General features: G+C 41.1%; 1 protein-coding gene across 6 annotated transcripts; it reads right to left on the bottom strand.

The window, feature by feature from the left end:
- Positions 1–1,304: 1,304 nt before the first annotated feature.
- On the bottom strand, positions 1,305–27,242 carry LARP1B (La ribonucleoprotein 1B). Of its 6 annotated transcripts, none has more exons than XM_058803704.1 (19): positions 26,955–27,242; positions 19,812–19,873; positions 19,048–19,107; positions 17,458–17,626; positions 15,915–16,058; positions 13,718–13,864; positions 13,445–13,613; positions 9,580–9,724; positions 9,199–9,373; positions 8,250–8,422; positions 7,710–8,081; positions 6,717–6,837; positions 5,981–6,186; positions 5,484–5,590; positions 4,866–5,023; positions 4,431–4,575; positions 3,830–3,939; positions 3,485–3,612; positions 1,305–3,250 (listed from the first exon to the last, which is right to left on the bottom strand). In XM_058803704.1, exons 1-19 carry the CDS (start codon positions 27,175–27,177, stop codon positions 3,053–3,055), a joined length of 3,012 nt encoding a protein of 1,003 aa, XP_058659687.1. In that variant the 5' UTR covers positions 27,178–27,242; the 3' UTR covers positions 1,305–3,052. The 6 variants fall into 6 exon arrangements, 5 of the variants coding, with proteins under 5 accessions (XP_058659687.1, XP_058659688.1, XP_058659689.1 ...); XM_058803705.1 differs by having other exon boundaries at positions 4,866–5,020; XR_009274663.1 differs by lacking the exon at positions 3,830–3,939 and adding an exon at positions 3,940–4,140 and having other exon boundaries at positions 3,177–3,250.
- Between the last annotated feature and the right edge of the window lie 203 nt (positions 27,243–27,445).

Below are 27,445 nucleotides of genomic sequence, written 5' to 3'. Positions count from 1 at the left end.
ATGAGGTTTGATTTCCTCTTGGAAGAGGTACTATTCCTGTGTATGGAATAGTAGAAAAGATTTGGCTATTTATTCCTTTCACCCTAAAAATCAGCAATAATGTAACTCTGGCCTTGCAGGCTGGCTTACAGATGGAAGGCAAATCCTTCTCCTGGCTTTTAATTGATGGTTAAAGGTGAATGTTTCTTAACAGGTGCTCACAGCTTGGCTTTAAGCTTGCTCTGACACAACCTGTGTGCCAGGTGAAGGGTTGTTTACCTGAAATCCCAAAAGCACAGAGGCTGAGGGCAGCAGAGAAGAAAACTCCTGAGGTGACAGATCAAGCCTGGTGTAGCTGTGGGATTTGTCAGATCCATGGCCACTCTGCAGTGTTCCTCTCCCAGGGAGTGTCACTTGTCACCTCAGCAGTGCCTGAAGCAGAGGCTGCAGCGTGGAGGCTGCCACGAATACCAACTCCTCTCCATCCATTCCAGTGCTTTATCTGCCACAGAAATCCCAATCCCTGCTAAAACACAGACAGGCTGCTGCTGCTCAGTGTAGGAAAACATGATCTGCTCTCCAACAGCAACAAGAGCCAGCTTGAACCTTCCATTTTAAAAAGCTGTTTAGAATCCAGTGTTTTTTGAGCATGACAAAAATCTGGGTTTAGGCAGGGTAACGCTTTGAAGTGTTTGTATGGTTATTTGTTAACAGAAGAAATAAAGACAAACCTGAAAATTCTTCAGCAAGCACATGGGAGAATTTTTAGACAAAGTCCAAGACTTGCAAAGTGCTCAGTTACAGATCACTGTCCTAAGACATAATTAAGGTTGGAATAAATGGACCTTAGAGGATGTTGGATCCACAAACCCCATCAGTTCCTGAACCAGCCAGTGAAACCATCAGCAGTGCAAGGATTGTTGTTTCCACTGTCTGCAAGGAATGAGAAGGAAGATTCAAGCCTGTAGGAAGTAAAAGGGGCATTCCTGAGAGGCAGCCAGAGCTGTGGATGGATGAGGTGGTGATTTTGTCCAGCTCACTAAAGGGACAGCAGGTGAAATATTCATTCTCCTTGCCCTGCCCCATGTTAATCATTCACCTGGCATATTTTTGACAAATACCCAATCATATGACAAAAATAAATCAATATTCTTCTCTGGATTCTTTTGAAGAAAGCTGGCTTGCATTCCAAGAAGCACTTCTGCCTTTACGAGGCAACACCTCAGTGCAGCAGAAATTCCCATGCAAATCTACAGCCTTCCACTCTTTCAAGTTGTTTTTCTTCACACTTTTAGGGGGGAAAAAAAACTTGATATAGAACACTGTTAGGGTTTTTTGTTGTTTTTATAAAATTTTTCAAGATATCACAAAATTACACACACTAAAAGCTTAATCTGCACATTTTCCAATGAAAAATTGAAATATCTTAAATTTATTACTCGTATATACAATTTCAATCCAAATTTACATTCGCATTTTCATGGGTAGCAAAAGGCATGGATCAAACACAGGATTGAGATGTGTTACTTCAGCATATTTATAGGATATTTACTTCAAATCTTGGTATGTGTTCATTTAAATTTCTTTAGAACAGGCCACTGACAAAAGGCTGGATTTTGTGCTGAAATGGTAGAAACTGTGGGGAAAGTCACTGCTACCATCCACTCCTTTCAATGCAAACGTCCATCATTTGTTTCAGTGAGATTCACAGCACAATGACTGAAAAATTAACAGATTCACTATAACTTCTGGGAGCTGTTAAAGCTCCATCTATGGCTGTGCAGTCAGTTTAAGGCATCTGTGCTAGATATCACTTTATAACTTTTTTTTTTAAATTAACTGAAGTAATTCTGCAGTTAACTAACCAAAAGCTGGAATTCCTCTCACCTATCCCAGAAGAGAAGTTATTCACTTGGTTCTTCTTGAGTCTTTAAAAACAAAGTAGTGAAGTTAATAAGACATGACAGGTTATAAACATCCCCCTCTTTCAGCTACGAAAATGGATTTGTATTTGAGTAACTTACATTCAGTGAAATTGTCTTGAGACCTGTTTGAAATCACTTAGGCTTAGCGAGCACAATTTAAGCAGAACTTCATTCAGATAGTGCAAAACAAAGCAAATTAAAATTAAAATTTACAAGGAATACTTCCTTTCCCTCCAAACTAATTATTACTTGAAGAATGGAGAAAAAATAAAATTCAAAATTATGCTTCTCCTGCTAGACTTCATAATCATAAGAGAATTCAAATGAAGACACCTCTCAAGCCCAGAGTATGAATAGTTGGCTATTTTAACAATCTGCACAAACTGTAGATACTGAATGTTAATTTAAGACACTACAAAATCAAAAGCTCAATTTTCCCCTGTAGTTTTCTGTTGCTTGAGTTATTAAAGAACCAGCACTGAAGGAAATACCTGCAAAACTATCCCAGTTATGTCCACTCATACTCCATACTTAATAAAATACTAACTATGGAGACCCTGAAAAAAATAGAAACTCTATCTTTAAATAGAATCCAGAAATGCAGTTTCATATACAGCTGCATGTTCTCCCATGTGCTTTTGCAGAAAAACATACTTTTTGATAGTTAGCCTTGAAAGCAAACCTGTCACATAGATCCTTCCTTTCCATTTAATATTCTACATAGAATGGAATCTTTTTTTTTTTGCTTTGGTAAAATACAAATAACAGGGAAATATGGGTAAGGAAAGCACAGTAAATAACATGGGTATACATCATACCTTTTTTTAAGAAATCTGAGCTGAAATGTAAGGCATCCCTCGAAGTATTTTTTTGCATATGCAAGGAATGCAGTTCTTTGTAAACAAAAGCTTGAGGAAAGCAATACTGAAGCCAAAGAATCTTCCCTAGCATCCTTCCAAAGATCCCATAACCAAGAGCAACTCTCCTAGGGCAAGTGTTTTGGAACTATATCCTGCAAAAAAGAGCATCCCATCCTCTGTCTTCCCACATTTTTAATCACGCAGCAGAGACTGCCTGGCCTTGAAGATCTCCAGATTAGGGGAGTGATGCCAAAGTTGATTCTCGAGGGCACAAGCTCATCCAAAGTCTTATTTGTCTGGTACATAACTTTCTATAGATTTTGTGGCTTGCACAGTATTCCCAGAGGAAACACTTCCCAGTGCCCTGGACTGACAGGCAGTGGTGGGTTTGGTGGTGGGAAGGGTTTTGGAAGAGTTGGGCTGATGTCTGTGGTGTCCGGAATCCTCACCTGCTCTCCTCCTGCCAGATTCTTCACCAAGAGGAGGCTGAAAAGAAACATGGGCAGCCTGTTAGGTATTTTGCCATAAAGCCAGGTATATTTTACCTCCCCACAGACTTGTAGGACTGAAAGGATTACGTTCTTTGAATTTATCAGGCTGCCATTTCATGAAACCAAGCACTGCTCTCAGATTACTTTACAATGAAAATATACCAAATATTATGTAAAATAGGCATTGAAACTTAATCAAATATTATGTAAAATAGGCATTGAAACTTACATCCACCCTGAAGTCCTCCAATCTCTTAAATTTACTCAGGTATTCTTGTAGTTTGGGGTCAACAGCTGGAGTCTTGTGCTGAGAGTATTTTAGGTAAGCCCAAAATTTTTCCAGTCCATACAGCTGACCTAGTAACAGGAAAAGATAATTTTACTGCTTTGCAAAGGTCAAATTTAATTATAAACTTAATTATTCACTGGTAACTATATTTTTAAGAGAACTGAAGATAAAAAGAATATGAATAAAAGCTGTTCTTGGTTAGTTAACAGGTCAGTGCCAAGGAATTGGGATTATCCTCAACTAATGTTACCACATTGTGAGCAGTGACAGGCCTGTGATAATTACCAGCTTCATAGTCCCTCTTTGTTTCTTGTTGGAAATCCTCAAATATTTCTTTCCTGAATTTCTTTTCCAGGCCATAGCTGTAAAATCTGAACAAGCATTCCAAGCCGTACCTGGAACAGAACAGAGAGGTACAAGAATCCACCTTGTCTCTTTGCCTCAGAGTAACAGAGGTGGGGAACTGGGTGCAAGGAAGGGAATTCCATCCAAGAGCTAAAGGGCAGTGACAATTTCCTTTGTGGTCATTTTCCTGGTATTTTTGTGAGGCAAGAACCAGTTTGAACAAGTAAAATGAGGTTTAAGAGTATCTTCACCTACAGAAGGAAGAATGTGAGGAGTGTTAGTACAGAACTGACTCGTCATGGTCAACATGTTACAGGATTTTGTAGAATTCAGAACTGATTACAGATCAGGAAATGCTGCACAGCCAGCTATTCATCTGCACAGCACAATTCTATACTGATTTTTGCTATTAAAATAATTTATACATACTGCTATGTTAAAGAATTACAAAAAGTCAGGTGCAGTACTAAAAAGGTTCACTGCAGATGTATGTAAACTTCACAGTCATTGAAAGGAATGGTAAGGCCTCAGGAAAAAATACCTGTAGTGTTCTTTTGCATCCTCTAGAGCAAGCTGTTTGAATTCTTCATACATCTTCTTGTTGAAGTGATCTCTCAGAAAAAAGGACCAGAAACGAAAAAGTGTGTTCATTTCTTGGGACTGGCCAATTCCCAACCGTTTCCTCTCTGGAAGAAAAAAAAGAAAGGGAAGAACAAAAGCACTATTTTAATTTTTCAACAGAATATTTTAAAGTGTCTTGTCTTTAGTAAAAAAAAAAACACACCAGATTTTCTGGTAACTTCAGATTTGAGGGTGAATTTTTTTGTCAGGGAATGTAAAGTTAAATGGAAAGCAGGGTTCCTAAAACAGAGGCACCAAATAAATTTTGCTTGCCTTTCCCAAGGATGAGGAACAATGGGAAGAAAACTGGTTTTAGACAACACCTGGAAGCTTCTAAAAGTTTTAGGAAGCTTACCTGTTAAACACCTCCGCCGGTATTTGTGGTACACCTGCTGAGTAAAGCCATTTTCCTTTAACAGTTCGTGAGATGGGTGCTGGAATTTGGGAAGAGAATTTGGAGTACAGCCATATCCTGCCAGTGGAGCTCCTTCTGAAGGTGAGGCATTGGAACTGCTGGAGGAAAAACCCAACATATTTGTGGCCTTTTCTGCAGAGTCAGTTCTCACCCACCCTGACCCACACAAGAGCTGCAGTACGGTCACCTGGGGACGGCTGCACTGCACCTGGGTTTGAGTGCCCCTCAAGAAAATCAGATTTTGTGCCAATATGGCAAAAATAAAACAGCTTTGGACAATAATTAAACATTACTCTCCTGCTTGATTTTAAATGACCGCTGAAGTGAACATCAGTGCCTCTAGTAACATTACTGCTGCTGTATCATGGATCAGACAACACTGTGAACACCAATCTGCCTAGCTTGTTTCCAGACAGCTCTGCATTCCATGTTTTTGTCTTTCTTGATCATTCTTTTCTTGCTTCCATTGTATTTATAAATTGCCTTTTATAGCCTGCTTCTCCATTAGCAGTGACAACTACCTGCAAATAAATTTTGAGTAACAGCAACAGCATTTACCTCACGGAGGAAGTTCTTGGCCTGTGGTCTCTGGAATCCATCACCCAACCAACATGGCATTCCAAGGGAGGATTTGTACTGTGGCGAGTTTTTCTTTTTCTTGGAGCCTAAGAAAGTAAATGAAGGATTTATTTCCCTAATTTGACTCCATTCATTGCCTCCCTTTTAAAACAGACATCTAATCGTTTTCTATTCTGTTATCTAACAAGTTACAAAGTCACAAGACCACAGTTTCATAACCTGAAGATTAGTCTTATGTAACTAATCAAAAGTCTGAAGCACTACACTTCTTTCAGTAAGGAGTTTCAAGGAAGAAGACTCAAAAAGCATTTAATAGAAATAAATGAGTGAGTATAATAAATATTTTGGAGTTAAGCAATAGGAGTAGAAGGATTTAACTTTTTGCCTTTTAATTTTTGTTAAACTGTACATACAAACATGAGTTTTATAGGCTTTTGCTGTTTTGGTTTTACTTTTAAATATGTTTTTCCATTTACCTTTACATCAAAGGATCTTGCTTCTTTAACCACAGGGTAGAACCTGGGTGTTTTGTTGGGATCCTGGAGCCTTGGGGTGCGAGGTGTTCGTGGGATGAAGCCGGGGTGGAAACGGGGGGAATCTGGGACTGCTGTTGGCAGTGATCGAGCCATTCCTGCTGTGGGAAGTGCTTCAGCACTTGGGAAATTGCAGGCCAGCTCCTCTGCTAAATATGGAGGCAGGGAGGAGAAAGTGAGGTGGTTTTACTGAGCTCCTTTACAGATGCTATTAGCATGTAACCCAGTAAATGTTAATAGTATCACAGTATCAGAAATACCACCAGAGATAAGATTTGGATGTTGTGACTGCTCAGTAATGGTATGACACAAGTAGTAAATTCTTCTAATCTCATTTCCTTCCATCCCTGTATCCCACAAAAAAAAAAAATACTGGTTTCTATAAAATGTTTCACAGCTTCGGTTTAACTTTACACATTGTAAATTCCAAGTCAAACAAAGAGCACCTGGTGCTGGTAGAGAGTGACAACAAAGCAGAACGAGCACCAGCTTCTTGTCATTCAACTGAAGCCACACTACCCGTGAACAGTTGGCAATTTGAAAAATTAGCAAAGAAAAAGCCCCCTCAGACTGCAGACTGAACCAAAATTAAAATACTGCACAGGCAGAAAGAGCCAAAACTCCTACAGAGTTGTTCTTTATTACAGAGATACTGAAAAACAAATACTTCCATACTTACCTTTCTGTAACCCTGGAGGTCTTGGAGGAACTTCTTGGGTTAGATCAGCAGTTTCTGGTGCAAGACTAACAAATTCATCCTTATTAATGAGGTTCAGCTTCTTAAAGTTCTCAATCTCTTGCTGAATTAGAGAAAGCAAATTGTAAATGCAAAGCAGGGCAATAGATACCATTCTGAGAGACAGATGCATTTCATGAAGAGAAAATAAGCCAGAACTGATACACAAGTACCCACACACCTGTCTCAGGTGGGGCATGCCCATGGTGCGTGTGAAAAATCTCATTAAATCATTGTTAAGTTTGTACCAACAACAAAAAAGGAAAAATTCTCCCTTACAGCTTGCTATTTCTCACTGCCCTCTTCATGTTTGCTGGTTTTCTTGGCGCATTCTAATCTGTATTCTAAATTCTATTTATTCTAAATTCCATCCACTTTATTTCTTGCTCTTATTCTCAACAAGCTATTCCACCTTTCTCATCTTGCTTTTGTGCAGACATGCTCCATTTGTCCATGCAGCTGCTTCCCCCTCTTTGTGCACAGATGAAGCCCCTTTCCCTCACCACTCAGTGTTTAGATAAACTTCATCCTAACTATTGTTCTAACAAACCACAAGGCCAACAGAACCTTAATATAAAACTATTTTAAAATTACTCCTCCTCATCATCTCATCTCTCTCATGTACCCCCCTTCCCCTCTGGGTAAGGGTTTGCAGTTGTTATGAAATAAACTCACAGAACAAGAAAACATTGGAAAACTTGAACCATCTCCAAAATGTTACAAAAAAATATTCATTCAGTGGTTTTGGTCAAGTCTGGTTTTTTTGCAAGTCTGGCAAAACTTAGGTTTGCTTTCAACTGTAAAGACAATTCAGCAGACCTGCAAATTACTGTCACTTTGCTGTAGCATTTTACAACTACACAGCAGAAGGCTGAAATTAATGTGGAAACTGTTTGGACAGGCACGATTTTCTAGTCAAAAATTGAAGAGAATTACCTTCATCATGGCATCATTTTCACTCTGATCCATCCACAAATCCTGTTCATAGTAGTACAAGCCATCATTAATGACTTTAGCAAGTTCTGATGTAATTTTTGCACGGCACGCACGGTTGCCTGCACGGTCTCCACAAGGATGTTTTTTCACAAATGGTGGTGTCTGTGTTACAATTAAAATCTTGTTTACATCCTGATCATCAATTTCATAATCAGAATCACTATCTGACCAATCAGTAAATTTATTTTTCCGACACTGATTTTGTTCCATCTCTTCATCAAACAAAAATTCAAGTTCTTCCTGTTCTTGTTCCTCCTGAGGTGGGGGTGGCTGGTGTTGATCTGGTTTTTGATCAGGTACAGGAACAGTCTCCTAAGTTGGAAAAGGTTTTACATTTGAATTGGATAATGATTTTCCAAACTTTATTGCATTCTCAAGCATCACATATGTTAAGATGTTTAAACCTTGGTTTATAGTGTAACCTCAAAGTTGGTTTTGCATTTGTTTATTTAAACATAACATAAAGGTTTTGGATTTTACCTTCAGCTTGACAGTGGATGCACGATGCCTCTTCTTCACTTCTATCCAAGGTTCAGAGTCCAAATCAGGCAAACTTGTGGACAGTCCTTTAGACATTGTCTGAAAATTACTTGATTCAGCGTTTTCCTTTGCACTCAGAGGGCTCCCCACTCTTGGAGAACTTGGTGCAGACTCTAGCAGTAGAAAACAGTAGTTCAGTTCCTGTTGTGGACTGCTTTGCTTCTATTTTGTTTGTTTTTCAATTGTTTCACTGGTCTTTCTTTTAACCACAGCTACCATTTTCCTACCTCTCTGGATAAACACAAGAATTTTTCATTTTTAAGAGACAGCTTTTCACAGTTCACTCAGCATTTCAGAACAAAATCAATTCTAAGAATTTATTTCCACAGAAAATTTCTTCATAGCCTGTGAGACATTACGTGTTGTTGAGGAGAAAAAAAAGAGCAGCATCATTAGGATCATTAGGATCTTGTTTTCTCTGTGTCTTTCTCTAGCTCTGTGGATGGCTGCCTAACTTCATTCTTCCCATTTAATTTCAGCCAACATTTTAGGAAAAGATTCCCTTGCCAAGGGTTGTCAGCAAACAAATGCATCTCCCTATTAAAAATGTGAATGAGTTTCCCATCCAAAACAAGGATGCCCCAATAAAGAGTGAACTTCCACAAAAATGAAGCAGAGTTTAGGACTAGTTTAAGATTACTATTACTAATTCCACTGTAGCCCACCATTCTATATCCTGGAGAATGGTCACAGCCATAACACACAAGAGACATTTTTATCTACTTCACATCAGCCATGTGACTTGGCAAGTGCAAGGCTGGCAGGCAGAGCAGCTGAATAAACCATTACCAAAAGTACAACTTCTATTATGAAATCAGTATCATGAGGCAAATTTCCTAAGCTAGACAGACAGCCCTAAACTTATGTTTCTGTAAAATAAATCCTTTACCAGTATGAGAGCCAAAAGTTTGGCCTGGTATGAATTCTGGACAATTGATGAGCTGGGAAAAGTCAGTTGGAGGCAGGTTGCATGGAGGAGGACCTGGAATTGGCCACTTTTCTGGATCAACCCTTTTTCTTAGTTTCTGATCCACAGTTTCAACTTCTGTACTGTCCTTTAGGGCCTGTGTGACAAGCATATAATATCATTAAAATTATCAAAAAAGGAAAAAAAAATAAACACCAACTTGGCCACTTATAGCCTCGTTATAGAATCCTTGTCATTACAAAGAAAAATTTTTCTTAACTGCATAGTTCTCAAGCTATGAAGCTCTGAAAGCACAAAATTAACCAAGGAAATTTTCAAACACATGCTTCTGAATGATTTTACCTCCAAAATGAGTGCAGCATTCGTGGTCAGAGCTTGCATCCGACGGAAACTGGCGATCAGTGACACAGGCAGAAATCCTTGTTGGTCCATCTTCCTCCTCAGGAAGAAATCTCTCTCCAAATTTTCTGTGCTGAAATAATACTCACTGCAGAACAAAACACACAAACCTGAGCTTACTCCATGGTTAAAGAAAATCCTAAAGCAGCAACCTAGATTCCTTGTTAAAGGCTTCCATTAAAAAACCAGAGTATTTTGACATCAACAAAATCATTCTTCAGCGGAAGACCCAGAGAGCAGCAAGGTTAAGACAGATTTATGACTCAGTACAGCACAGAGGGATAAAAACCAAAACCTTGTGACATTTGCACAACCAAAAACTACTCTCCAGTTTTCCTTCACCCACCCCCTCTCTCATTACTTACATGGACAGAAGGGAACAACACTGTCTTGGCCCCCATAGAGATGAAGGACAAGAACTGCAGTCCCACACAGCAATACCAGTTCATCCTGAACTGAACAACCTTTTACTGTCCCAGTTTCCAGTGCATTGGAAGGCTTAAGTATCCTATCTGAGTGCTGAGGCACAGATAGATACCCTGAACCATCAAGAATGCTTGTGGGAAGATGAGAAAACAAAATCATGTTGGATTTGGCATGAAACTGTACCAAAAAAAGGCACAAGTTCATGGAGGAAAAAAGCCTTAAAGAATGGATGATGTTGAAGGACAAGGACATTTCTGGAGTCTGGTAATACCACAGAGATGAGGGACAAACAGCAGAAAGACAAATTTTCAACAATGAAGCCGCTCTAGGAAATAATCCGGGTGTCAAAGATGTTTTATACTTAGTGAAGACAAAAAGCAAAGAATTCAAATCATGATCTGTCACACAGAGCAAGGGAATGAGAAAAGGTCCTATGGAAAAGAATGGAAAACCCCCTCAATTGACATGGCAGCTGAAATCTAGGCCTTTCATAGAGCTTACACACCACAGCATGATTTTGCACAGTACATCCAAGGAAGACTAACTCCTCATCACATTCAGGAAAACACAGGTAGGGAAAGACTTAATGGAAAGCAGTTCAAATTGTATGACAAAAATAGAGGGAGCACACAAAAGAAAATGAGAGGGTATTAAAATGCTGAGGAAAAGAGCTGCACATGCAAATGGAAATAAAGATCATTCTACTTTCAAAAAAGAATAAAACAAGTCTCTCCACTGAAGCTGGGATCAAGGCCAAAAAGTCTCCAAGAGCAGGGCACTCTGATGCCATCACTGACCCCAGCAGCACCTTGATACCATTTCTTTCTCTAATTTTTTGTCCTGAAGAAATGTGAAGGAAAAGCTGGCTCTATGAAACACACAGATCACACAGAGAATATTCTGAGCTGGAAGGACCCACAAGGATCCTTGAACCCTGCTCCCAAGTGAAAGGCCCATGCAGGGATGGACCCTGAGACCTTGGCAGTATCAGCACCGTGCTCTGACCAACACTCAGCTCCAAGGCAGAATGAATTTAGTCTCAATGCTGGACAAGACAGGACAAATGGAAACACTGCAATTAAATCAAAGCAAACAGAGAAGAGAACAAGGCTTTTGGAGAATTAAGCTCTAACTCAGAGCCAAGTATGATCAGTGAAGCAACTGGGCACAAAGAGATAGTTTCTTTCAAGAATATCCTGTCTACTGTTCTGAGCTGCAACGATATTTTTCCCCTCCCTAGAAGATAAGCAAGCACAAATGCCATAAACCAACATTTTACTGGTGTTACCTTTACAATCATACAGTAAAGGTAAAATCCTGTAACGATTCACCTAGTTAAAAATTCCACAAGCAGAAATGGACAATGACTGAACTTGACTCAAACTGCCTCACTTGATGTCCATCACTCTAGAAAAAGGAATGTGAAAGACGATTAATGATAAATGAAGACAATGCATAAGTTTGCTCCAAGTAGAGGGACAAACCTAAACACACACACTCCCCTCCCAGCTTTTCTCTTCTGCCTTTTCCTCAGAGTCCCTTTCCTTATTCTTGAATTGATGCTTGAACTTTGATTTGTTTATTTTCTAAAGAAAGAGGACTTTTTAAATGAAGTTCTGCTGCATGCTGCAGAACGAGGAGCTGCTAAGCACTGAAACTTTTCAGGCTGACAACTTCAGCCTCTGGTTAAAAACATAGAAGATATTTTTGGGTGCAATCCAAACTTTACTCTCTTGTACATGTAGTTGGTTCTTGGGACAAGCACAAATTGCTTGATAGCAATGTGTTTCTTCCTGTAATTACACATCAACTCAGTTGGACAGTGTCTAATATTTTTCCTCTATTAAGCAGGTAAACTTTTAAAATTTATTCATCCAATAGGATTCAATCTCACTTCTTTAATATATCCTGATTTATCTTGGACTGCAATAGGATCTCTGAGACATAATGATTTTGTTTATCTTTATTCTGTATATACTTCCTTCTTTGGCATAGTCACTTTCATATTTTGTAACTAAATTATGAAAAGCAGACAAAGCCACCCCAATCTCGAGGCTAATAACAGATAACTGAAGAATAAAGTCTGTTTCCCATCATTATTAATGTGATAAAAGAAGGGAATAAATAAAAAACACTTTTTTTTTTTTAATCTAGGGAGAATAAAGTAGTGAAGTTCTGTTCTAAATCTGCTCAGGAATCTCCCTCTCATGGAAAGCAAACTCCATAACCAAAAGCCTTAGGAGTTCACAGCAGGCAAGCAACCAATGGCCATGCCAAGTCTTCTACCAACACCTGCCAACCTGTCGGTGCCAAAAGGGAATACCAAAATACCCAAAGTCAGGTGTGACCAGTGCTGTAACTGACATTTTTTCTCAGCAGAGGGGACATCATCATGTCCTACCTTAGCAGGTCTGGATTCTACACTGCATGCCCAGAAATCTGGCCAACAGTGGAGTGGCTGTGATCCTCCCCCACTTGTCTGAGCACAGTGAAGGCCGAATATCCTGACATGGGGGTACATGTCCACTGTCAGGTCTCCTAGGGGCCTGGCAGCAAGAGCAAAAAAAGACTGCAATAGAAGTTTTGAAGTTGATAGCCACATGTCAGATACTTTCTGCCCTTTAAAGAGGCTTTTTCTCTTCCTTTTTGCGTCAACTGTAACAAAAGAAGCGAGAATAAAATGAGCAAGTTGCTGCACAGAACACGAGGGCAATCAAAAACCACCACAGAGGCATCCTGAGAAACGCAAGTACAGAGGATGAAATATCTGCCAGTGGTGGAAAGTGTCTCTTTAAAATGAACTAGTGCTTTCCAGGCCCTTTTAGACTTGTCTCCTGGTGATAATCAGTCTTCCAGATGGTTTCTCATTGCCTAATGGTATACACGAGAAAGTAAACATTTCAGATTATTGAAAAATCAAGTTTCATTGCAAAACTACTCTCTCTCTCTCTCGATTACATGTTTCAGGTGAAACACACTGAAAACATCAAACTAACGAGACTTCTCAAAGTGAAATTGAGAGCAAATAGGGGGAAACATCACCCAAGAAGAGCTTTACAGGCAAACAGACCAACAGTACTCAAAAGCACAAGCTCAGAGACATCCATATCTCAATTACATGACAACATAAAGAGGGCTGTGTACCATAAATCAAGCAGTTATACGAGTTAGAGCCAGACTACAGCACAAGATGTAGAAACAGCTTCCTTAAAACTCCTCCCCATTACTCAAGATTTTCCACCCACCAGTCAATAAATTCGAGTTGACACTAGTAATGGTGTCAAAGTTAACCCAAAGTGCCTTAATCTTCAATTTGACATGGATAGAAAGGATTCAACACCATTTGAAATGAAAATATTTATACATTAAGCAATCTACTTACATTTGGTGTTTGATATATTCCTTGAGAAGTGCTTCATCCACAGAATACATCTGCACTCCTGTTCCATCACCATAGTAATAAATCACACCAGGGTTAAGCTCAGGCTGAAACACTTGGTCAATTCCTTCACCATACAGCTCTTGATAACCAAGTGAATAGTCAAAGTTCACTTCAACACAAAAGAGAACACAAAATAACAAGATCAGAAAACTAAAACAACATTAAAACCATAGCTTTGATAGCTTTTGCCAGGTATCTGTTGGATAAGCATACTGCTGGGGTTTCCTCTGCCTCGTCCTCTTCCTCTGCTCCTGCCCCTTCCTCTGCCTCTGGAGAAGCCTCGGCCGCCACCACCGCCATCGCTCCTCACGCTGCACACCTCGTCATGGTCCTCCCTCTTGTCCCTGTCGCGGCGCCAGCCTTCAGGAGAACAACAAAACACCAAATAAATACCTGCAGTCACAAAGAAACAGCCGGGTGGCTCCAAGGCCATGCCAGCCATGGTCCTTCATGGCACCAGAGTTCTCAGCCTGAGCCTCAGCCACGCTGAGGTTTCAGAAATTCTGAAACCTCAGAAGCTGCAGGAGAGGAGCAGGAAAGGTGTGCCAGCCCTGCCAGAGGGCTCAGGAGGTCTCAGCAGCAAGGAGGTAATGGATGGACAGGCAGTCAATCCCAAATGCTTCTGAAGCAGCTGGGTGCCAGGGTACCAGTTGTTTTTTGGGGGTTTGGACTGAAGGCACTTGAGACAATATTTCGTGTTCAGACTTATTATTTCTTATCAGTAAAACAGTCTGAAAACCATGAGTTCAGCAGCTTTTCATTAGAAGGCACAAAACAGCCAACAATCTCTTGTTACAAGGTCTTTTAAGACCAAACTATCCAATGAATAACTGACACCTGGATTATTTTCCCTTTTAACCCAATAACTGATCCCAAAGAGCTGCAATGGGGACTTTTCTGCCCAATTACAAAATGCCACCCAAACCCATGAAGAAGAAGCAAGAAGCAGCATGAAGAAGAAACCCAGGACAACACCCTGTGCCCTCCATCTTGCTTCCATCCACAACACACTAAAAGTCCCAAAACCTCAATTTCTCACTAAGTGATACACCTACACTGCTCTCTATAATCTGTTTCACACTTCTGTGGATTCTAGTCTAACTTGAAGTCTAGGAAACTTTCTCCATGAGTGAGGGTCAAAGTCAGTGCTCCCCTGGGGGTCAGGGCACTCCAGAGCAGACAGAGAAATATTCCCTGGGTTTTCACAGGTGGACACCCTGGTGCCAGCTCAGAGGTCACGGCGCCCATGAGCAGCTCAGGGATGGAAGGAATTATCACAAAAGCTCAGTCTCCTCCTATGGACAACTCCCACCACTACTGGAGCGAGATGGGAATCTCAGAATTGCAGAATGGTTGGGTTGGAAGGACTCTTAAAGACCAAATAGTTCCAGCCACCCCTGCCATGGGCAGGGACTACTTCCACTGGACCAGATTGCTCAGAGTTTCATTCAGCCTTTCCTTGAGCACTTCCAGGGATGGGGCATCCACAGTTTTTCAGGTAACCCTACTGGATCAAACTGAGAGCTGCTAAATTTAACAAAGGACTGGCTAAAGATATGTACTAAAAATTGTATTAAAAATCTTGCTTTAGTGAGCCCTACACATGTGTGCTCATACACTCAAGCCCTGTCAAATAAGGCTCTGAATTTACAGTAATTATATTACAGAGAATATAATCTATATGTGTGTGGCTTTCAGTCATTTGACCATCCTAATAAAAAACTGCTGAAGGAAGTAGTGATAACTGATAAAAATCCTCCCCCCACCTCTATCCATCCTTCAGACATCCAGATCTAACTCTTACATCCACGTTCCTAAAATGACTTCATAAATTCCTTATCAGTAACATCCAGTAATTATTATAATGAGCAAACATTCAAACTGGCAATGTATACTGCAATTTTCAAACTTAAACCAACAAACTTCCACTCAGCCTAAGATTTCTGCCACCTCACCAGCTGTGTTCCCAGCACCTGAGGACCAGAAGCAGCAGCAGTTGTGGTGTTAGTGCAGCTTTTTGTATAGCTGTGCTGAGAAATAGGTCAGGGAGCTGAGGGAATCGGTCCAGCTCAAAGGAAAAAACAACATCAGCAGAACTGCCAAAGCAGAGTTCAAAGTGTAGCTCCACAAGCAGCTGCTCTGGTAGCAACAAGCTGTGGGAATAGCAGCAGAGCAGGACTCAGCAGACGCCTTCTGAGGCTTTTTTCCAAACTTTCTGCATTGTGAAATTGTGGGATGAGATGGTGTAGGGCGCCATGAAGAGGAATATAATATAATAATTCTATTCCTGCTGGTCCCTGGCAAACATAAACATCAGGTTTTACCTAAGTTTTGACACAAACTGCCAGCTCATTGATATTACACTTTATTTGCCACCACCAGCAAGACCCAGAGAGTGAGAAGCACTTACTTCTTGCCTCATTCCTTCTGTTGTTATGAGGTATTAACTTGTTTGCTTCCAGCACAAATCTGGAGCTCGTTCGAGAGCCCGCTCTGTCTTGACTGTCTGACCTCACGTCGTCCAAGTGCAGGGGCACCCATTTCTGCTTGTTACCTTGAAAAGTTAATATATTACTCTTTATTATACTAATACTTGAGGTTTCAGCTCCTGAAAAGACTCCATAGAATTTTCCTTGCAAAACTAGCAACAGTTAAATTTCAAATTATAAAAAGCGGGAGAAACTTAACATGGAAATTTTAATTTCTTACAAATACTAAATCAAAGCAGTAAACAAGAATTTCTGAAACTGAAATGAAACCTTACCTAAACCTCAAATATAAGAAATAAAGGCAAACACTTTATTTAATGGCTTTTCACATGCTCTATGATCAAGGATTTACAGCTATGTCAGTGTTAAATACAGACAGTAAATTCCTTGCTATATAATTTCACAACTTGTATATGAAACTTTGAGATTAAAATAAAACATATAAAATTAACCACCACAATAAAGATTTCAATTACAAATCATACAAATTTTCCTAAGAATTTAGCTGTGGTACTGTACTTGCACCTCAAGATATTCAAAGTTCATTCATATGCATCAAAGCTTTATTTTGTTTCATTAGCAAAGCTTTATTTTGTTGTATTTGCAGGCTGGCCTAAAGTATCCATTAACAATTTATTTAACTAAAATATTGATTGGTATTGTGGGGCCCATTCTTTTGTGGCTAAGAAATATAAGCAAGTACATAAAAAATGTCTTCTCTGCACTGGGTGGGGGGAAAGGAAAACATGTTTTACCTGTGGAATGCTTTGCTTTAGATTTCCACTTAGACTGAAAAAATTTAAAGCAGTATAGGTTTTTAAAATATATATCTATGTATATAGGAAGATTAATAAATCTGAACAGCAAAGGTCTTTAGGATCTGGAAAAACACCAGCAGGGAAGCAAGAAAAAAACAACTGATATTGATACACTTTCTGCTGTTTCTCCAGCCTATTCCAATCTCCTGACCAAAGGAGGTTTGCTTCCCATTCTGAGTGTAACAGATTGGATCAAAAGGAAGCAAATAATGTGGTTTTGTTTTCAAATGATCATGCTAATAGTAGAGCATGAAAATGGAAGTGCTGGTGTATATGCAGTAACACACACACATATATATATATTTTTTTTTTTAAGTTAATTTAACACAGTGCTACCTATCGAGGGGAACAAAGATATCAGAGACAGAAATGGCTTGTACAGCCATGATAAAATCTTCCAGAAATCCTCAGAGCTCCACGGACCATCAGCAGAGCATGAGCTGCTTTTTCCCCAGAAATCTGACTGACCAGAAGGCTCCAAACCCTGAGGGAGGCAGCCTGGCTGAGGCTTCCATGCAGACACCAATATATTCTGTATTCACCCAGCAAATGCACATCATGAGAAGTTTTATTGAGTCACTCAACTGGAATCAATGCAGCTGTATCAACAGTGCCTTACTGCATTATACACAGTGCCTAAACTCACCTTTTTTCCTTTGGTTATTAGTTTGAGCTTCATCTTCACTAGTGTTATCTGCTGGACCATCTGGCTTTGCCTCAGGATTGTCCTTGATTCCATTATTGCTTTTTTGATCAGATTTCTCCTCCTTTTCTCTTCTATTTGTTGGCTTCTTACTATGACTTCCAGTCTTACACTGTAAGAGACACAGGTAATTATTTCTGGCAGTACAGCTGCTGATAGCAGGAACTGCACATTTCCTTCAGCTATTAAAATTCTTTTTTATTCCTGTTCTCAGCCTCTTCAGCAGGGTGAACTTTAAGAATTGCCTTTCTTTGTAAAGTCCCTTTATAAACAGCTTTATTTTCTGCTAACATGGCAACAGCATAAAATGAATTTTTAGATTAAGAAAGTCTTTGGGGATTACAAAAGGGGAACAGACCTTTTAGCAGGGCCTGTAGCAATAGGACAAGGGGGAATGGCTTTAAAATAAAAGAGTTTCAGACAAGGTATAGGAAGAAATTTATCACTACGAGAGTGGTGAAACAGTGGCACAGGTTGCCCAGAGAGGCTGGATGTCCCTGGAACATCCTGGGAAACATTCAAGGCCATGCTGGAGGAAGCTCACTTGATCAAGTGGAAGATGTTCTTTCCACTTGGGTTGAGGGAGCTGGATTAAAGACCTTTAAAGGTCCCTTCCAACCCAAATAATTCTGTGATCAGATATAAATTTTTACCTGCACCATGAGACGTTTTGCAGACATTTCTGCTAAAGAGAAAGAATTTTCCTATGTTGTGGAGACAGCTTTGAACTTGCTGGAATACATACAGTAGATACTGCAGTAGGGTGCTCTAATTAATTTGAGCACAAAGCCTTCCCCTAGACAAATAAACTAAATTTAACTACAAACTGAATGTTATTTTGTTTTAGAGACACTACATGAATTTGGACCCTTTCAGCTATAAAATGCATGTGGTTGAAGCCAGATGTTGTGGTTTTCCTGCCCAAGAACACAGTAAAAGCACCACAGGGATGCTGCTGCAGAGCTACAGCACCGTGAAATGGCACCTCACCACTTGAAATAATCTGTGCTCTCTTCTTCTTTTAAATAGCATCAGAGAGGTCTAAAATACATTATGCACTTATCATTTGAGATAAAGAGAAAGGAGGATAATTTGACAGAATAGATGTTAGCTTAAAACCCAGAAGGGGAAAAATATATCAGAGGAATAAGGTAACTAAGAATAACTAAATTGTGTTCAGACAATGGGCACTAAGCACTCTGAGCCACAAGAAAGGGCAGCGTGTTCACAACTCCAAAGGCCTTTTCATCTGTGCAGAAACAGATGAAAACATCAGAGAAGGTAAATGAAACTTCTTTAACAGTGGAGTTAAAAAATAAGGCACTATTTAATGCACATGTCTGTGGCACACCACTAACAAATTCCAGTACCAGTGCAGACAGTTAGCACACACCAGTATCCTGAATTACTGACAAAACTTCTACTGAAACCCTACAACACCCAAAGCACATTCTGGGATATATAGCATGAAACAGATAAGCCAATATGGTTAAAAAAAAAATAATAATTCTGAGGATTCCAAAGGACACTTACTTCATTGTTTGCTATCTCGCTCGGGGTCGGCCAGCTTGTGATATCGCCCAAATCATCAGCCTGAAAAAGTGACAAACAGTTTATATTCCTTAAAGGCACAGGCATTTTTAACACAGGAAAGATGTCAGTCATGGCTCAGAGAGCCAGACTAACCCCTGGAGCAGAGCTGTCAAAAGTAGCTATTTTTAAAAAAGCAAGTAATACAACAGAAAAAAAGCACACAACTTTTGAAAGAGTTTGAGCTCACATCAGACAATTGTCAGATTAAATGTTGTCCTACACATGTGTGATTAAAAGGTGTCTACTGCTGAAGGCTTTCAGCTTTTGGAAAAACTTGACAGCTATTTACCAGCCTAAAAGGGGTGGCTGTACAAAATTTTAGGAACTTAATGTTTCAATGAAAGGACTTGCTGTCTCCTGTAATGGTAACTTTATGCACATAAAGGACACTCATCACATGAGATGCAAAGAGGATTTCCAAAACCAATCTAGCATCTCTTCTACTCAAGTGATGCACGGTTTTTTGCAGCCCCTTGACATATTTATGGAATCCCAGTGATTATTTAAACAATAATGCCTTTCTTTATCCTTCATCCATACACCAATTTAGCAATGCTCCTAATGTTAATTTCCCTTTTTTTTTATTTCTCTCTGTTTTCTATTACCAAGGCATAACATAACACTTCTGGTTGGAACTCCAAAATATCTTCTACCCTTTTATTAGAGCAGTATCAGCTATTTATCATACAAGCAAAAATACAGACCTTGCTGCTTTTTCTTGACCTGGGTTTTCCCGCTTTTATCACTTTAGTGGAATTTTGTAGTTCTGAAAAGGAAGAAAAACATTTTCAGGTGAAGAATTAGGCTGCACTTCTAAAGAATAAGGCAGGTGTGTGTTAACAACTCTGCCATGCTCTATCATACTACACCAAAGTGTTTCTGAGGGCTTGATATCAAAGCCAATGAACCTTTTTTTTCGTGAATAAAGTCACTAATAGTACATGACAGTGAAAACTCACATTCATAATAAGGGCAAATACTCTTGCAAACCAGGTGTACAAGATGCTGCCTTACTCTGTATTTAAGCTTTTTTTTTTCTACTAATTTTCTACTTTTTTTTTCAACTAAGAAGTTCAAGGCTATGTAAAAATGCTGGTATTTTAACCTAACAAGTGGCTAAGAAAATCCCTGATACACATTTAATAAGTCCTCCTATTAAAAGCTATATTTATAGGGCAGAATTAATAAAATATATAGTTATGCAAGCGAGGGGGAAAAAACCATTAAAACAATTATATGTTCCCAAATTCCTAGTAATTTTCTAAGTAATTACTCAGAAGCCAAATAAAGTTTAGCCATATAGCTCAAAATCAAGCCAAAGTAAAAAACAAACAAACAAACAACAAAGGAAAATATGCAAAGAGGAAAATACTACTTTGTTAAAGCTTAATCATTATAATAATGATCCCATCTGATCTCCTGAGCAAGAGGAAACCATCTCTTAATTTCTTCAATGCTCTCCCAGTGCATGCCTTCCCATACAGAGGGAGTCACAGGCATTCCTGGAAACCTCCCATTGGGTGTTTTATTGAAACGCTGAATGTGTGTGAAATCACAAATGGATTATTTTATACGGGGATAACATCACCTCTTCAGCCCTTATCTCTTTCACATCCAGTGACTAATCTCCCTTATCAGGGCTCCACACTGGGAACCCCACCCTTGTGCCCCAGTGGCTCTGGAAAGCCTCTCTGGCTGCTTCCTGGAATACACAGCGAACGTTACAACACAAACTAATGCTTACTCCACACTCCAGCCTCAATTTTAATATCATTTATAGCCATATCAGTGATGAAGTTCATGGATGTGCTTCCTACAACCTGGACATCTCACCAGACACAAATCCAGTGAATCCTGACCAGCATCTGCCAGCAGGTTTTTGCCTCTCCTACGGATCTGCTCTTTAAAACAAAGACAAAACACACATCTCAATTAACTTCAGACTGAGAGCTTTAAGAAACACACAGTGACCATGTAACCCTAATTTTCACTTGCCACTCAGTAGTAAACTAATTACCCTTCTACAAAACAAGACAAGCAACTGCAGGGGTGGAGCAGCAAACAAATTTGTAATTCTCTCCAAGAGAGCTGCCAATTAGCCATGCAGGTAAACTGAGTGGCTGTAAACACACATCCCTGTCCAATCACCTGACTGAAGCCCTTTTTCCACCTGACAGCACTTTTACTCCAATTGCTGCTGAAGGATTGCTCTGCCAGAGCTGCTGCTCTGTGTGTCAGCAGGGCGTAGCGAGGCACCCACAAGTGCAAGGCTCATTGTTGCTGCACTCTCTTAGTCATGGGATATAATTTATTCCAGGTGGCAGGAAAAGCTGCCTGAATGGAGCAGAATGAGACCCAACTCGTTTGAAGGAATCTCTCTTATCTGAATGGAGTAATCCAAGACTTGGAAGATGTATTTGCAAGCTAAACAAAAAGAAAATATTGGGCAATGCACTGCCTGGTGGATTATGCCCTTTTGGAACTTGAGATCTCATCTCACTCTGTGCTTCCCCTTGTCCTGCTAAAAAAGCCATGCTGAAAACCAAATTTACAACCAAATTTACCAACAGGTCCTTCCTGGGCAGCTTTCTGGGGCTTATCACGTGGGAGCTGGACTTCAGTGTGAAGCATGAAAGGGAAGATAAAGGGGAGGGAAAAACAAGAAGGAGGGTGGGAGAGTAAAAGAACATAACACGTCAACACTGAAAGGTTTTACCCAGCTCACACCTTTTCTGTTGTCATAAACAGGCCTAGAGCCACAAAACACCTGAAAAAATATCTGGACACAGGCAAAGCACCTGTTCAGATAAAAGCCCCCTGCTTAACATCAGCCTGGGGCTTGGTTTCAATATCCCATAGCAGCATTGGGTACCCCAAAATGGCCTTTTTAGTGCAAATAAACTATTTCACTTGTTAATTCCAACACAACTGCATTAAAATAGTTTATCCTGTGTTATGCTACAAGGAACCTGTTAATAAGTGGTGTGCTGTGCTGATGAAAGAATTCACTGCTCTTCAATGATTTTACTCGGTGGTTTCAGAGTTTTGAGGGTGTGAGAGAGAGAAATAAAGTATGAATTTTAATTGCCAATGATCATCTTTCAATCACTGAGCTCCATCCAGTAGGGATGGCATTCAGATGAAAACAGAAATCAGCCTCCAGAGCCACTTTTATTATGGTTCTTCCAAGTTTCCCAACAGACCACATCCTAACAGGAGGCAGCTCCGGCAGAAAGACAAGGCTGTACAAGCATGCCATGAGCAGCATGTCAACACAAACGGAACAACAGCTCTGAAAAATGAAAAAGATGAATTTTGGAACCACCAAAACTGCAGCAATCCTCAGGGACAACAGCAACAGAGAAGGAAAAGCAGAGTGGATGGCCGAGGAGCAAAGTTTGTACATAAGAGCTCTCACCAAACTACCCCTGATCACAACCACAATAGGGTCACAAGACAATAGGATCACCAGTTATGGGACTGCAGAAAGGATGGTTTGAAGCCCTGCAAATAAATAGCCAGCAAGTAATTTTTTCTGATGGAAAGGGAAGATGATACTGCCAATTTCTTCTAAAAGCAAAGTCTATTAATACAGGTGGTATTAATTCTGATTTTTGATACAAACACTGTTGATGCTGTGAGGCTTACTAGACAATGCTCAGGTTTTATTTTTACTTGGACTGTACCTGTGTTCCCTTTTGTGAAGGAACAGCGCCCCATAAATACCAGAAGTGCTTCAGGGAGCAGATAAAATCACCCAGCTCTTCAAAACTTTATTGGAGCCTGTGTGTTGAACTTGTACAATATTTTTCTTTCAATGCTTAGTTTGAAACTAGACAGTATATTCAATTTTTAAACGAGGTAAGCTATGATTATATCTATTGTTTTAACAGATGAATTATTGCAAATGTAACAAAAATTATTCCTTGGAGAATATCATTAATTAAAATCCACAGCATGGATTAGAGCAGAGATTCTGCAAAGCAATAATAAAAAAAATCCTAATTATTATTCTAACATTCTGCCCTGCAGGAGTTCTAGAATTTTATGTCAAAAGCTACATTAGATTGTCAATCTCCACAACATTTGAACAATTAACCAAGGCAGTGAGTTATGACACCTGCATCCTTCCACTTATTTATGCTCAAAACCCATCAATTTTTCAATACAACAAGCAATAGGGGGGGAAATTCCCAATCCATGATTGATTCACCATGATGCTATTTATTTTCTTTAAATTTAATTTCTCAGTTCTTTTTTTTCTTAGCTTCTTCATAGGAAACTGCAACCTGTGACTCAATTTCTACCAAAGTTTTCATGGTTAAATGCAGCACATGCCATAGCACAGGGAGGTGGGTTTCAGTTTCATAACAGGTCTCCAGTTTAGAAACAAAAACCCCAGACAAAAACCAGCCATACAAAATTACACATGCTGTTATGTACAACTAAAATACTGGCAGCAGCTTTGTATTGATAACATTTTTAATCCCTTCGGGGTTGGAAAAATTGTCAAGACTGAAACTTCTAATAATGCTTTGAATAATTTTAGACACTGCTATTAAAACACTCCATGAATTCATAAGAACTAATGAGAACAGCTGACTTAAATACACCCAAAAGAGTTGATAATCAGATAATTTATGAATGTACTCATCTAAGGTTTGCTGTTGATAACAACACAGTGTATCTTCATTAAACTGTACTTTATAACCAGTTTTACTATCAGGCTAAAGCAAATTGATTTACACAACAGCACTACAGTGAAATGGTTCTGCTACCAAAATATCAAACAGATAAAATGTACTCTTTGATACCCCAAAATAAACACAATAAGAACAAAATAAAAGAATAAAGTGTGCACTTCTTTTAATTAACTACATCATTCAAGCACACACAAACCCATTTCAACCACTTCAGCAGCACGAGTATTTTGCTTCACTGAATATTTTCACAAATTTTATGAACAACTTTTGAATAATCATCTAATAACTCATTAGAGACCCACATCAGCTATACAAATCACATAAGGATTTGAGAACTTGTCATTCAGATTCCCTTTTTGCAACCTCACAAAAAGGACAGTGCTGAAGGTTTCATCAGATGAAGAGGTGGCAGAACTTTTGAAATAAAATTATTTCAGCCACTCAATCCTGGGTGATGCTTTTTTATGTGGAGGATGGAAAACTCACAGTTTCAACTAAAGAAGTGAGGACTTACTGCCATACATTGGCTTGGCACTACAAGGGGAGGGAGGACAGGTCAGAAGCACTTTCATCACTTAGCAGCCTCTGTTGAAGCTCACTCCATGCAACCACCATCACCAGGATTAGAACCATGGAATCACCACGCTTGGAAAAGACCTCCAAGATCATCAAGTCCAGCCTTTGACCAAACACCACCTTGTCAACTAAACCCTGGCACTGAGTGATTTCTTGAACCCCTCCAGGGACTGGCACTCCACACCTCCCTGGGCAGTGTGCTTCAAAGCTCAACCACTCTCTCAGGGAAACAATTCTTCCTGAACTAGAGAGAAGCCTATTAATTTCACTAGCAATTTTATACCTGATATGAGTCTTTCCTCACAAATTAAAAGCAGATGGGGATGTAAAAGCAGCTTCTGAAGTTATTCTGCTTAAAAGCAAAGTTTAATGCAACTCTTGGTCAGAAATACTGAACTGTGGTGACAAACACGCCATGAAAAGTTCAGGTATGTTTGCATTGGGTGTTTGGTTTACTGCAATGACTAAAACCCACTATGGTATCTGAGACAAAAATATAATCAGCTCTAGCTACAACACTTGGACCAAATTCTTCAGCCAAAATTTTACATTTTCTTGGTAGCATCAGCTGACATTAACAGTTTGTTTCATAACAAGAGCCAGGTTTGCCTCTATCACAAACCAATCCCATGCTAAATTGAAAGTTCAAAGATGACAGGCTGGAGCCAATTTTCTCAAGTCTGTAACTATCACTGAACATACCATAGGTGCACGTCTCAGGAAACTTTGAACAAATTACACCAGGATCAACAAGTCTAGCAGGATCCAGCCCCTGCTTTGATGTGAGATCCCTGTACATTTTATTATCCTCTTTACGGATAGTTCTACATTCCATCCCAGGAGTATTTCTGCTCATCCACTTATTATTTCACATGACTAATTTCCATACTACAACATTCATCAGGGCCTAGTGTGACAGATTCTGCTTTGCCAAGGTGCAATTAGTTTCTTCAAAATACATCCCTTGTTGCGGGTGGAGGCACATGGCAATTTCTCCCTTCAAACAGCCACCAAGGATCAGCTGCTTTGCCTTTTACAAGGGTAAGAATGGTGGTGGCTTCCTCACGGTGCTTCTGGAGGTGGCCAAACCAAAACACACCCTCTTGGTGCGTGTTCTTCACCAGTGCCCCTGCCAGCAACGCTGACTCCCTTATTTGCTCAGTTACACACCTGGCCGCTGAAAATTATGTTCTAGTACAACTCCTCAGCTTAATTATTAATTCCATAAATGGCAGGCACAACTTCTTGCAGGAGAAAAACAATATAAGGCTCTCCTAAATAATGAAATGAAGCAGACAATGTGCACAGTGTATGAACACGCTGCTTGCTGCCTCCTCCTTCCTTCAACACCTGTTTGTGTGTTTTATCTTTGCTGGGAAAGCAAACTTCACCAAGGTGAAGCACTCAAGGTGCTAACACAACAAAAGCAGCTTTCCCACTGCTTCTGATGCAGCACTGCTGCTATTGCTGCCACAGCAAGGCAAACGAGTGACAAGTCCCCTTTCATGCATGAAGCAGACCACAAGCTTCTGCCCAGCCAGCTGGATTTTGGAAGCTGGGCACAAGCAGGTACTTAGGAGAGCGTCAGTACACCTAAACAAAACAGTGCAGATAATAAAGATGGGTATATAGATGTTGCCAAAAGTTCTGCTCTTCAGCCAAGTAAGAGATTCTGTGGTCTGGAATGTGGGCTCCGTTTGTATGACCTGTATCCTTGAAACTGTAAATTATATATTTCTCTTTGTCAAGGAAGTACGTGTTTAATTCAAGGATAAAAGTGACTGTGAGATCACAAAAAAGGTTTGTCAGGTGCCCTCAGGAGCAAGTGCTGAGATTGAAATTCTGGGGAAGCGCTGGTTGAAGTATTTATTTTGAGGTCAGCAGTTTACTTGCAGCCAAGAACAATACTCCAAGAAGCTCCAAACTTCCAGGAACTCTCTGCTAGCCTAAGCACAAAGCCTGGCAATTTCAAGTTAGGTCCTTGACGACCAGCTTTGTAAAGCCATGTCAGCGTGCTGCCCATAAAGCAGCTTTATCTTCCATGTAGTGATTTAAGGCCAGGAAATTATCCCGTGGCTATGTAAACACACCAAATCCCACCAGCGAGCGCACTGTCTGCCTTGGTCAGTGCTCAGAGCCTCCGCAGCCCCATCCTGCAAGCCAAACCCAGCTAACGGATCCTTCCCAGGGCCTTGCTGCACAAGCAGCCAAAAAGGAGCTGCGGCAAAGCGGCGTTTCTGAAGGAGCCCGAACGAGACGAGTGGGCGAGCAGCGCTCCCTGCGAGCGCCAGGGCCGGCCGGAGGTCACCGCGGGCCCGGGGTGGCCGCTCGCAAGCCGCGGGAGCTGCGGCCAGCCGGGCGCTGCTGTCCCCGGCCGTGTCCCCCGCCCCGAGCGCTGCCTGCCGTGCCCATGTATGTCAAACCCGGCCGCGCCGCGCCGCGCACGGGCCCGGCTCCGCGGCCGCCGGCAGCCACGCGCTTTTCCTTCCGAAAAACGCCAAAAAAACCCCAAACCCAAACCCGCCCCGCCGCCATGGAGGCGCCGCGCTCACGCTGCCGGCCCCGCACCTGGTTCCTGCGCTGAGAGCCGCCCGTCCGGCCCCGCGGGCGGGGAAGCGCTGTCCCGCCGGGCTCTGCGCCGCGTCCACGCGTTCTCCTTGGGCGCCGGGGCTTCCCTGCTCCGGCCGCCCTCGTCCGCCGCCTCCTCGCCGCGGGGCGAGCCGGGCTCGGGCTGCCGGGGCTCCTGGGCCGCCCCCCAGCCCCGCCGCTCCGACACCTGCGCCGCGGACATGCCCGGCCGTGCGCCCGCCGGAGGGGCCGCAGCCGGGGCGGCCGAGGCGAGGAGCCCGCGGCGGGGGAAGGGGAACCCGCCTCCTCCTCCTCCTCCTCCTCCTCTCCTGGCCGCCCCGCCCCGGAGCCGCTGGCAGCGCCCCCCGGGCCGGCCGAGCGCCGCCGGCTCCCTGCTGCCGCGGGGGGCGACGCGCCGAGCGAGGCACAGCGACAGCGACCGCGACCCGCCGGGGCCGCCGCCGCCGCCTGCGGAGGGACGGGCGGCGCTC

Source organism: Ammospiza caudacuta, chromosome 4 (assembly GCF_027887145.1).
Source record: "Ammospiza caudacuta isolate bAmmCau1 chromosome 4, bAmmCau1.pri, whole genome shotgun sequence".
In the NCBI taxonomy this organism is placed as follows: Eukaryota; Metazoa; Chordata; class Aves; order Passeriformes; family Passerellidae; genus Ammospiza; species Ammospiza caudacuta.
This window is presented reverse-complemented; position numbering and strand designations above follow the sequence as displayed.

Coding starts and splice junctions, on each gene's coding strand:
- LARP1B (XM_058803704.1), bottom strand. CDS start 27,177: ATGTCCGCGGCGCAGGTGTCGGAGCGGCGGGGCTGGGGGGCGGCCCAG. Junction 19,874..26,954: donor GCTCTCAGCGCAGGAACCAG/GTGCGGGGCCGG, acceptor CTTCCTTTTCAG/AACTACAAAATTCCACTAAA. Junction 13,614..13,717: donor AGGCAGAGGAAACCCCAGCA/GTATGCTTATCC, acceptor TTTGTGTTGAAG/TGAACTTTGACTATTCACTT.